This window comes from Mobula hypostoma, chromosome 5, assembly GCF_963921235.1.
Source record: "Mobula hypostoma chromosome 5, sMobHyp1.1, whole genome shotgun sequence".
Classification (NCBI taxonomy): domain Eukaryota; kingdom Metazoa; phylum Chordata; class Chondrichthyes; order Myliobatiformes; family Myliobatidae; genus Mobula; species Mobula hypostoma.
Window position 1 is genome coordinate 182,988,497 of NC_086101.1, and position 13,065 is coordinate 183,001,561.

Genomic DNA, 13,065 nt, shown 5'->3' on the forward strand with positions numbered 1-13,065 from the left:
ACTGAGGCCTGTCAACCTACCCAGCTGCATCCCTTTGTGACGGGTGAAAGCAGAGCACCTGGAGCAGGGGTTCCCAACCAGGGCTCCATGGAACCCTTGCTTAATGGTATTAGTTCATGACATAAAAAAGGTTGGGAACCCCTGGCCTAGAGGAGATCCAAGCAGTCCCAAGGAGAATGTGTGAGCTCTGCACAGAGGACTTCAGAGGTTATAATTAAACCCAATCATTGGAATAACTCTACAAGGTGCACCATTGAGTCACCCTGTGACGTTTAAACAAGAAAGTATTGTGATAAACATCTGTTTTCAAGTTCTTTATTTAATATTCTTATTCCTCTTCTTCTTCCCTTCCCTGGTGAGAGTGCACATTTGAAAACAGCAATCAGGTTGGGCTGAAGACATTCAGACGAGAAGACTGAGCTAGTTCTAGTTAACACGTGAATCCAGATAGTTCCTTACCAAGCAATGGCGGCAACCAATTCACATTGGCTTCACAGTGGGAGTCCAGGAAGGTCAACACTTCACCCTTGGCCACTGAAGCTCCAAGTAACCTGGTTCGTATCAGACCTTCTCTCCTTTTGGTGCGTATGATCCTCACTTTTGGAAATCTGGCCATGTACTCCTCTAAGCGTTCTTTCAAGTGCTCTGGAGAGAAAAAAGATAGAAGAAATACTAGAACCCTTGAGGTAACAATTTTGTTCAATATCTGGATGTGTAGTTGGTCAGAATGGAAGAGTACATTGGTTGTTTTATATCTTGTGGCCAGTGACTAAGCTCCTGAAGACCACAGACAAATTCCACCTCCTTCACAGTGCAGAGGGCAGGGATGTGTTCGAATACTTTCCACATGCTTGAATGAGTACAGCTCCAATAACACTCGGCACCATCCAGGGCAATGTACCTTCTTGCTTGGCATCCTAGCCACTAACCACCATGACTATGCTCTTTGTCACAACATTACAATATTGGAGGGTGGCCATTTGTAACTGACGTCTGCAAGAACTTCTCTCACAGGGGCAACAAGTCTCTTGAATTCTTTACACTGGAGGACTGCGGGGACTAGATCACTGGGGACATTTAAAGATCAAGCAGATAAATTTATAAAACATCAGGGAATTGAGATGGGAATTGGTGCAGAAGCAGAGATGAGGCCTGGAGAAGATCAGCAGATAGAATGGTGGACCAAGTTTGATGGGCCTGGTGGCTTACTCTTCCTCTTATTTCCTGATATTCTTATGGGTACAGTGTATATCATCTCCAAAAACCCCTCCATGATCATCCGCAACACTGGCCCCTACTTCACTCCTTATTCACTCACAAATGTGTAGCCAGATTCTGCTCTAGCAACATCCACAAGTTTGTTGATGACATCGCCATAGTGATCAGACCTCAGATTATATCAAGGCAGAATACTGAAAGGAGACAGAAAGATTGGTGGCACGGTATCATGACAAAATCCTTTCCCTCAATGTCAGCAAAACGAAAGAGATGGTCATTGACCTCAGGAAGCAGGGCCAAAATATTAATGGAGCTGAGGCGGAGATGGGCCGGTAGTGCTGAGGAAACAGAGAGTCTGCAGAGAGACTTGAATAGATTGGGAGAATGGGCAAAGAAGTGGCAAATGAAATACAGTGTTGGAAAGTATATGGTTATGCACTTTGGCAGACGAAATAAACGGGCAGACTATTAATTAAATGGAGAGAGAATTCAAAGTTCTGAGATACAACGGGACTTGGGGGTCCTCGTGCAGGATACCCTTAAGGTTAATCTCCAGGTTGGGTCAGTGGTGAAGAAGGTGAATGCAATGTTGGCATTCATTTCTAGAGGAATGGAGTATAGGAGCAGGGATGTGATGTTGAGGCTCTATAAAGCACTGGTAAGACCTCACTTGGAGTACTCTGTGCAGTTTTGGGCTCCTTATTTAAGAAGAGATGTGCTAATGTTGTAGAGGGTTCAGAGAAGATTCACTAGAATGATTCTGGGAATGAGAGGGTTAACATATGAGGAACGTTTGTCCGCTCTTGGACTGTATTCCTTGGAGTTTAGAAGAATGAGGGGGGACCTCATAGAAGCATTTCGAATGTTGAAAGGCATGGACAGAGTGGATGTGGCAAAGTTGTTTCCCAAGGTGGGGCAGTGTAGTACGAGAGGGCATGACTTAAGGATTGAAGGACGCCCATTCAGAACAGAGATGTGAAGAAATTTTTTCAGCCAGAGGGTGGTGAATCTATGGAATTTGTTGTTACGGGTGGCAGTGAAGGTCAAGTCATTGGGTGTACTTAAGGCAGTGATTGATAGGTATCTGAGTAGCCAGGTCATCAAAGGTTATGGTGAGAAGGCGGGGGAGTGGGACTAAATGGGAGAATGGATCAGCTCATGATAAAATTGCGGAGCAAATTCGATGGGCCGAATGGCCGACTTCTGCTCCTTTGTCTTATGGTCTTATTACAAATAAATACCAGTTACTAGGTTAATTGGTCATTGTAAGTTGAACCATGATTAGGTAAGGTTAAAACCAGGTGTTGGTGATGGCGCGGCTCAAAGGACTGGAAGGGTCTATTCCACGCTGTATCTCTAAACAAAATAAAAATAAAAGAAGGTAAGACCTTATATCCCATTGTTATTAGACTCTTGAATGGACTTCAAACATGTTAAAGCTGAACCCTTGTCTTCATAATCTACTTTGCAATTAACCTTGCACCTTATCTTTCCTCTGGAAAGGTAACATTGTATTCTACATTCTGCTATTGCTTTTCTTTTGTACTACCTCAAAATACTCGTGTTTTGAAATTATCTGTATGGTTAGCCTTCAAAACTAAGTTTATCCACTGAATTTATTTATTTATTTATTGAGCTACAGCGCAGAATAATCCATTCAGCCCCTCAAGCTGTACCACCCACAACCATAAGAACCCTGATTTAATCCTAGCCTAATCATGGGACAATTTACAATGGCTAATTAACCTGCCAACTGGTACATCTTTGGACTGTAGGAAGAAAGCGAGGAAATCCACACACTCAGGGGGAGAACATATAAACTGCTTACAGGTAGGAGTGAGATTTGAACCTGGGTCACTGGCATTGTAAAGCCTTTGCTAATCACTACATTACTGTTCCATCCCGTGTGACAATATTAAACCAAGTCCAATACCAATACCAAAGACAGTGGGACCAGATATTCTTGGCTATCGTCCTAAAAATTTGTGGCCTCCAGCCAAGTTGTTTCAGTTCACTTACAACCTGACAAAATGGAAAATTGGTTAGCTATGTCCTTTCTGCAAAAGGCAGGCCAAATCCAATCTGGATAATAATTACCTAATCAGCGTTACCTTCAATCACCATCAAAGTGATGGAATCTGTCACTGACAGTGCCAACAAGCAGTCATAACTCACAATGACCTTCTCACCCAATCTACATTCATCATGGCCTTGGTTCAATACAGACTGAAACCAAACTTTCATTGCCCATGGCCTGAGCTTGTGGGTTCTGGCTCAGAAACTTGGGTGAGTTAACTTTGAGAGTAAAGTACAACATATTAATCACATTTTCAGAAAAACTTAACATGAATTTTGACCCTTTGAACTCCAGTGGTGGGATGAGAATATCCCGTCATGTTAAAGATACAACCAAATATGGCAACAAGAAGCCTTGTAATAATTGAAGCCAATGGTGAAAAGAAGACTATATTTGAGTTGGAATCATTTCTATCACAAAGGAAGAAGCTGTGACTAAATTTGTTCAATTATAATGACATGGATATCATTATTAAAGGCAGCATTTATCATCTATCTATAATATCCCATCTTGGTAGATCATGTCATCTGGATGCATAACTCACATCTCCCCAAACCAATCCTTTACTCCCAGTGGAAGGAAGGTCAGTGAGCCCGTGGAGGTCAAAGGAAACGCTTCAAAGATATCATCAAAATCAGCCTGAAGAAATTCAATATTATGCGCACTTAAAAACAGGGAAGACATTGCACTCAATAGATACACCTGGAGGAAATCTGTCCTGGAGGCAGTGCACTACATGAGGACGATCTCTGCTGTGCTGCAGAGAACAAGCAGCGGCTGTGAAAGGAGAGTCTGACCAACCAAACAAGCCAAATGCTAACCACAGCCACCACTTACTCTTGGCCACACTGCACCAGAATCCCGGACTGGCCTTTTGAGCCACCTGAGGACCCACCAATAGACAACGCCTTAGGAGAGGGCACATGGCCAAGTGGTTAAGGCATTGGACTACCGACCTGAAGGTCGTGAGTTCGAGCCCCAGCTGAGGGAACGTGTTGTGTCCTTGAGCAAGGCACTTAATCACACATTGCTCTGTGATGACACTGGTGCCAAGCTGTATGGGTCCTAATGCCCTTCCCTTGGACAACATTGGTGCCGTGGGGAGGGGAGACTTGCAGCAGGGGCAACTGCTGGTCTTCCATACAACCTTGCCCAGGCCTGCGCCCTGGAGAGTGAAGACTTTCCAGGCGCAGATCCAAGACTAACGGATGCCTTTTTTTTTAGGAGAACATCATGCTTGACTCGAGTGATCGCACCACTACTACTACTACGACTACTAATTTCCCATTGAGAAGTTTCCTGCACTATTTCAGAGATTAGTAAAGATTCAACCACAGAAGTGAATTTAAAGTCATCGCTAGGCTAAATTCATTCACGTATGGATGACAAGATTTCCTTCTCTGCCTGACACAGATGAACCAGGAGGTCTTTTTAGAACAAACTGAATTACGAGACTATTATTGCAGATTGATTTAGCTCCAAATAGAGCTATTTTGATTTAAATGAAGAGAGTCACAGAGCATTGTTTGTCTGTCTCAGTACCATATCTGATGTGGACGTTGGTGACCATGGTTTTCCATATAGACCTATCCTTAGTTTTTTGGATGACTTCCATTTCCCCAACGTGTAGCCACCTGGCTAGGCTTTTGATGTACATAAGCCGAGGTCTTCCTCTAGGTTTGCTCCCCTTGATCTTTCCAGACAGTATGAGTTTTTCTAGTTCATCTTTCCGCATGATGTGTCCTAGGAATCTGAGTTGTCTTTCTCTTATTGTTGGTATGAGTGATCGAACTGCTTGGGCTCTTCTGAGAACTTCTTCATTTGATGGGTGTGTGGTCCATGATATTTTTAACATTCTCCTGTAGGACCATAATTCAGCTGCTTCTAGTCTCTTTTCCATTGCTGGAGAAATGGTCCAGCACTCACTTCCTTGAGTCAGGATAGAATAAATGTAGCACTGCATTTGTTTTTTGTGTATGTGCTCATCTTTCTATCTGTTAATATGATCTTCATTTTTTGGAAAGCTTCTTTCGCCATTGCTATTCTGTATTTGATATCTGTGTCGCACCTGCCATTACTTGTTATTAGGCCGCCAAGATATCTGAATTTGTTGACTTGTTTGATGTTTGTATTTCTGATCTTGATCACACATTGTGGGATGTTTGTCTTTCTGGAGATGACCATGCTTTCTGTCTTCTTGGTGTTGATTGAGAGGCCTCTGCGATTACTTTCTGTTGCCACTATAGTGAGTAGTTCTTGAAGTTTTGTTTCTGAGTCGGCTATTGGTACGATGTCATCAGCATATCTGATGTTATTTATATTATGGCCTCCAATTGTGAACCTTTTGATATCTTTGATACTTCTCAAGATATTTTCACTATACAGGTTGAATAAGTCTGGCGAAAAGACACAACCTTGCCTGACTCCTCTCATGATATTCACATACTCACTTACTTCTCCTATTCTGATGGATGCTGTCTGGTCCCAGTATAAGTTTCTTAAGAAACATATATCGTTCCCATCTATGTCAAGATCTTCAAGCATTTCCAGAAGATCTTGCTGTCTGACAGTGTCAAAAGCTTTTGTATTGTCGATGAAACATAGGTAGATGTCTTTTTGTACCTGGATGGCTCATTCACAGATCATCCATGGCATGAAAATTGCATTTCTGGTTCCAGTGTTTTCCACAAAGCCGCATTATTCTTTACTTATTTCTGGTTTTATACAGCGTCTTGCTCTCATCATGATTACTCTGAGAATAATTTTTGCCATGTAGCTCATCAGGCTTATTGTACGATGTAACTCACATTCTGTTGCTCCCTCTTTCTTTGGAAGTGTGATGAACACTGATTTACTTAAATCATCAGGTATCTCCCCATGATCATAGATTTCATTTGCTATTTCTGTTATTTTCTCTATTCCAAAATCTTCTAAGGCCAGTATCATTTCAACAGCGACGTTGTTTGGACCAGTTGCTCTGTTATGTTTTGTTTTATTTTATTTATGGCTGCTCGAATTTCTGATTTTAAAATGTTAGGTCCTTCAAGATTCTTCTTTATGTTCGTTTTTTCTCCTCTTTGGTCTTCAAAAAGTTCTTTTATATATTCTGTCCATCTGTTTAGGATTTCCTCTTTGTTCATAATTAAGCTGCCGTCTTTTGCCTTGATGCATCCACTTGCTGAGCAAAGTAATTTCCCTGTTAGTTCTTTAATCTTACTGTGCATCAACTTTATTCCAGGGTTATGGGTTTGTAGCATTTCTATCCCTGAGCATTTCTCATTTAGCCAACTGTCTTTAGCTTCTCTGCATTTTCTTTTTATTGTCTTATCAAGTTGTTTGTATTCTTCGCTGTCTCTTGGTTTGATGGTCTGTTTTTGTTGCATCAATTGTAGTATTATATCTTCAGTTATCCATTTCTTCCTACTTTTCCGTTCTTTTCGTGGGATGGTTTCTTTTGCAGCTACAACCATGGATTCCTTCAGTATGTCCCAGGAAGATTTGCCTCCTTCATCCTGCAGCAATTGAAAATGGTTTTTCACCTTGATTGTGTATTCTGTTTTCAGATGAGGGCTGTTTAGTAGTTGTTGACAATCCAGTGGTTCTGATCTTTTTGGTTTCTTTAATTTTCTCATCTTTATTTTCATTTTGCAAATGACTGGTATCTGGTCGCTTCCACAGTCTGCTCCAGGGTATCTTTTAGATTGAGTTATCGAGAACACTACAACATAAAAAACAGGCCCTGCAGCCCATCTAGTCCATGCCAAACTGTTATTCTGCCTAGTCCCATCAACTGACAGCTAGACCACAGCCCTCAATATGCCCTCCATCCACACACTTATCCAAATTTCTATTAAATGTTGAAATTGAACCCACATCCATCACTTCCGCTGGAAGTTTGTTCCACACTCTCACCACCCTCTGAATGAAAAGACTTCTTCCTCTAGGTCCCCATAAATATTTCATTCTTCAACCTTAATCTATGACTTCCATTTCCACTCTTACCCAACTTCAGTGGAAAAGGCATACTTGCATTAACCTTATCTATATAAATCATAGGTTGGATTTAAACTCCCTGGCTTTTTTATCAGTTTAGGAATCAGCATACTATGTTAGCAATTTAAATGTTAAGCCACCATAATATTGCAATTATTGGAGATCAAAAATCTCAGTCCTACGTCTATCTTCAGCTGCTTCAGTAATGAGCTTCCATCCATCATTGAGTCAAAAAGGGGATATTTGTCAAAAAATAGCCAAAGATTGTTTCCATTTACCACAAAAAGCTATTCTGAAATACTACTCAGAATCACAATCACGTTTAATATCATTGACAAGAACGGTCAGGATGCTTAGGATGAGAAACAGCTTCTTCCCTCAGGCCAATAGGTTTTAAACTCCCTGTCACATTGTATTCGAAATGTCACTGGTTAATTTGTTCTGTACCTTACTCTTCTTTGTTTATCTATGTGCAATTCATCTGTATACTTAATTCTTACATTCCTAGGTTATTGTGTGTTATATGTACTATTGTGCTTTACACCCTGATCTGGGGAAACGTCTTGTTTGATGGTATACATGTATATAGTTAAGTGACAAAGTATTTGACTTGAAATATGCTGTAAACGTTGTTGTTTTGCGGCAGTAGTAAATTGCAGTATATAGTAATAAAATATATAAATTATTGTAAGATGTATATATAAAAATTAAATTAAAGAAGTAGTGCAAAAAGAAGGGAAAAATACTGAGGAAGTGTTCATTGTCCATTCTGAAACCAGATGGCGGAGAGGAAGAAGCTTTTCCTGAAATGTTGAGTGTGTGTCTTCAGGCTCCTGTACCTCTTCCTTGATGGTAGCAATGAGAAGAGGACATGTCCTATGTGATGTGGGTCCTTAATGGTGAATACTGCCTTTATAAAATGTCGTAGACGCTGGGGAGGCTAGTCCCCATGATGGAACTAGCTGAGTTTACAACTTTCTGCAGATTTTTCTGATCCTGTACTGTGCACCATCCACCCCCACCCACACACCAGACAGTGATAAAATCAGTTAGAATGTTCTCCGTGGTACATCTGTAGAAAAATCTTTGGCGACATACCAATTCTCCTCAAACTCATAATGAAATGTAGCTGATGTCTCTAAAGTGTGCTTCTAGACACACATTGTAAAATCTTTGTTAGGCTACAGCTAGTGTGTTGCATTCAGTTTTGGTCACCCATTAGAGCAGGGGATTTCAACCTGGGTCCACGGACCGCTTGGTTAATGGTGAGGGTCCATGGCATACAAAAACGCTGGGAACCCCTGCATTAGAGGAAGGGTAGAGGCTATGGGAAGGGTTCAGAAGTGGTGTACCAGAGTACTGCCTTGATTAGAGGGAAAATATTATGAGGGGAGTTTGAACAAACTTAGGTGGTGTTCTCTGGGGTGATGGAGGCTGAGGTGATGGAGTCCTGAAAGAAGTTCATAAAATTACGAGAGGAATTGATAGAGAAGAGCGCTGCTATCTTTTTCCCAGAGTTGAAATATCTGACACTTGATATTAAGATGAGAGGGGAAAGCTTCAAAAGAGATGTGTGGGCCAAGTTTCTATTAATGCGTAGAGTGGTGAGTGCCTGGGAAGCAAAGACAGGGTGGTGGTGGTGGGCCCAGATACAATAAAGGCATTTAGGAGACTTAGATAGACACATGGATATACATGGAATGGAGGGATTTTGATCATGGGAATGTTTGCTGATCCATTTTCCAGTATCTGCGGTCTTGTGTGCCTCCAGAATAACTCACCTCTTGTCCTACCAAAATCATTCCACTGGACAAGATCTGACAAGATCCATTAGGCATTTCGGGTATGTGTGGGCACAATTAGCACTTTCCCAGATAGGTGTAGCTCACATAATATTCAAGAAGCTTAATGCCATCCGGGTTGAAGTTGCCCACTTTAATGACATTCGTTTTGTCAGCTTTAATGGTTGTTTTCTCCACCATCGATACACCAGGATTACAGGGTTAACCTGAAGCATTGCAGCAATTCCATTGGTGTCATCAACATCATTATGTGCCCTGTCGTGTGACATAGATCTTTGACCATGATTGCTCTTGGCAAATTTTTCTACAGAAGTGGTTTGCCATTGCCTTCGTCTGGGCAGTGTCTTTAATGGCACGTCCCAAATCCATGATTTCTACCATTGACCAAGCTTAATGAGAACTCCAGCATCTACAGGTTTCTCCATTGTTACAGATCATTCTTACTGGGAAATATTTTGCTGTTCCTTGACTTGGTTTAGCTGTCAGAACTTCCTGTCTGATAACATTGCATGTGCCTTCACTAGAAGGAAAGTAGTAATCACCATCTTCCCAAGGACATTCCCAAGTACAGGCCATAAATTCTGGCTGTGTCGGCAACACCCACACCATTGTGAATGAATAAAAGGTAGGCCTGGTCTGAATTAAGTGGGTGTGATGTAAAGGAAGATGTTAGTCCCTTCTAAACCCTGGGTTATCTCAAAAGCAGAGTGTTTTTGAAACGATCCCCCTGTAAAAATGCAAGGAAAGCAGACCCTCCCCCACCCTCCACACCATTGAGAGCAACACACACAAGATGCTGGAGGAACTCAGTAGATCAAGCAGCATGAACAGGGGATGTTTCAGGCCATGACCCTTTATCAGTACTGAAGAATCCTGATGTCTCAGCCTGAAATGTCAATTGTTTAATCACCTCCATAGATGCTGCCCGATCTGCTGAGTTTCTCCAGCATTTGGTCGGTGTTGCTCAAGATTTTCAGCATCTGCAGAACCTTTGCATCTCCCCATTCACAGGAGCATGTAACAATCATAACACACTACGTGATCTTGCAGTTCAGTGATAGAACGACCATGCATTTCTTTAAAAAGTGTCATTAGAGGATAAGCAGTATATTGGTCTAACAAATCTGATTCACCGCTGGGGACTCTGTATCATCAGTTAATTACAACTGGTTTTGTCTTACATTATTGCAGACCCTGGTAATTTGAAACAACAACAAAAGTCTCCATTTATATATTCATTTTTAGTGGAACAAATTGTTTTAAGGCACAAACAAAAGCTAACTTGAGATTTATAATCACTGCAGGGGACCGAGCAGAGATATTTAAAATGCCCTTAGCAATGGATGAGATGCCATTGGATTGAAGAATAGTTAATGTTGTTTTGTTGCTTAAGAAAGGCTCTAAAAATAATCGGGAAATTATAGGCCAGAGAGCCTGACATTAGTAGTGGGTCTAAGGGATTGGATATGTCCATATTTGGATGGTTAGGGACTGATTAAGGATAGCCAACACAGATTTGTGTGTGGTAGGTCATGTCTAATGAATTTTATAGAGTTTTTCGAGGAAGTTTCCAGGAAAGTTAATGAAGGCAAGGCAATGGATGTTGACTATGTGGACTTCAGAAAGGCCTTTGAGAAGATGCCACATGGTAGGTTGGTCAAGAGGGTTCAGTCACTTAGCATTCCAGGTGAGGTAGTAAATTTGCATTCGACATTGGTTCACAGAAGAAGCCAAAGGTTCTAGATGGTTGCTTCTCTGATTGGAGGCTTGTGTGCTATAGGGGTCAGTGCTAGTCCATTGTTGTTTGTCACTTATATCAACAATCTGCATGATAATGTAGCAAACTGGATTTGCAAATTTGTGGACGCTACCAAGATTTGAGGGGGAGTGTATAATGAGGGAGACTATCAAAGCTTGCAGCAGGATCTAGACCAGGTAGAAAAATAGAATTTAATGCAGAGAAGTGTGAGATGCTGCACATTGGAATAACAAACCAGGATAGGTCTTACACGGTGAGCGGTCGGACACTGAGGAGTACGGTACAACAGAAGGATCTGGGAATACAGGTAAATAATTCCTTGAAAGGGGTGTCACATGTAGATAGGGTCCTAAGGAGACCTTTCAGCACATTGGCCTTCATAAATCAAAGTACAGTACTGAATACAGAAGTTGGGATGTTGAAGCTGATTAAGACATTGGTGAGGACTAATTTGGAATATTGTGTGCAGCTTTGGTCACCTATCTACAGGAAAGATGTAAGTAAGATTGAAAGAGATCAGAGAAAATTTTATGAATGCTCCTAGGACTTGAGGGCCTGTGCTATAGGGAAAGGCTGAATAGATTAGGAGCATAGGAGAATAAGGGGAAATTTAATAGAGGTTAAATTATGAGGCGCATAGATAGGGTAAATGCAAGTAGGCTTCTTTCATTGAGGTTGGGTGAAACCACAACTAGAGGTCATGGGCTAAAGGTGAAAGGCGAAATGTTTAAAGGGAACAGAATCAGAATCAGAATCAGGTTTATTATCACCGGCATGTGTCGCGAAATTTGTTAACTTTAGCAGCAGCTGTTCAATGCAATACATTATGTGAAATTTGGATGCAATGCAATACATTAAGTGAAATTTGGATGTACATGGATGAGAGAGATGTGGAGGGCTATGGTTCAGGGGCGGGTGCAGGTCGATGGGATGAGGCAGATGGTTCGGCACAGATTAGATGTGCTGAAGTGTAGTATTCTAAAGTATAAGGAGCCTTTGCTGATTCTGGACTCATACTCATTGGAGTTTTGAAGAATGAGGGGTGATCTCATTTAAACCTACCGAATATCTGTACAGAGTGGTCTATATAGGACATGGAGAGGATGTTTTCAATAGTGGCAGAGTCTAGGACCAAGTTGTTAAGCCTCAGAATAGAAGAACTATTCTTCTTTTACTAATAGAAGAACTCATCCCTATTCTAGAGATAGACACAAACTTTAACCTTATTGTTTACCTACACTGCACTTTCTCTGTAGATGTTACACTTTATTCTGCATTGTTATTGTTTTACCTTGTTCTACCTCAATGCACTGTGTAAATCTGCTCCGTCTAAACAGTATACAAGACAAGCTTTTCACTGATCCTCAGTACATGTAACAATAATAAACCAATATCAATAACCAATATTTGTGTGACTGAACTGAAGCAGGAGACAGTGGAAAGGTTAAGTCCGAGGAGGAAAGGGGAAGAGGGTGAAGCCAGCTTCCTGAAAAAACAATAAACACGAGATGTTGGAAATCCAAAGCAACACAAAATGCTGAAGGAACTCCGCAAGTCAGGCAACATCTATGGAAATGAAGAAATAGATGATGTTTCAGGCCGAGACCCCTCTTCAGGACGGAAAAGAAGACTGAAGATGCCAGAATAAAAATATGGGGTGGTGGGGCCAGGGGGAAGGAGGACCAGCTGGAGCACGGGTTCTTAATCTGGGGTCCATGGACCCCTCGGCTAATGGTAGGCGTCCATGGCATAAAAAAGGTTGGGATCCCCTGAGCTTGAAGGCGATCAGTGAACCCAGGCGGGTAGGAAAGAAAAAGGGCTGGAGAGGAAGGAATCTGTTAGGAGAGGAGAGTGGACCATAGGAGAAAGGGATGGAGGAGGGGCAGCAGGCAGAGGTAAGTAGCATCCATCTTTAAGGACCCCCACCAATCCAGGCCACACTTTCTTCTTGCTGAAGACACGTAGTCCTCTTTATTGTCATTTAGTAATGCATGCATTAAGAAATGATACATTATTATCAGGAAGGAGGTACAGGAGCCTCAGGACACAAACCACTAGGTTCAGGAATAAAAACCCCTAAACCATCAGGCTTATGAACTAGAGGGGATAACTTCACTCAACTTCACTCACCCCTTCTCTGAACTGATCCCACTACCTATGGACTCACTTGCAAGGGCTCTTCATCTCTTTTCCTTTTTGTATTTGCACAGCTCATT

At 41.6% G+C, this 13,065-nt stretch overlaps 1 protein-coding gene across 4 annotated transcripts in view; it reads right to left on the reverse strand.

The window, feature by feature from the left end:
* The window catches only part of galntl6 (polypeptide N-acetylgalactosaminyltransferase like 6), a 1,306,113-nt gene that overhangs the window by 212,329 nt on the left and 1,080,719 nt on the right, over window positions 1-13,065 (reverse strand). For all 4 annotated transcript variants that reach the window (XM_063047724.1, XM_063047723.1, XM_063047720.1 and 1 more), the window contains exon 6: window positions 460-645. In XM_063047724.1, the coding sequence (XP_062903794.1) occupies window positions 460-645 (186 nt within the window). The remainder of the gene's footprint in view (window positions 1-459; window positions 646-13,065) is intronic.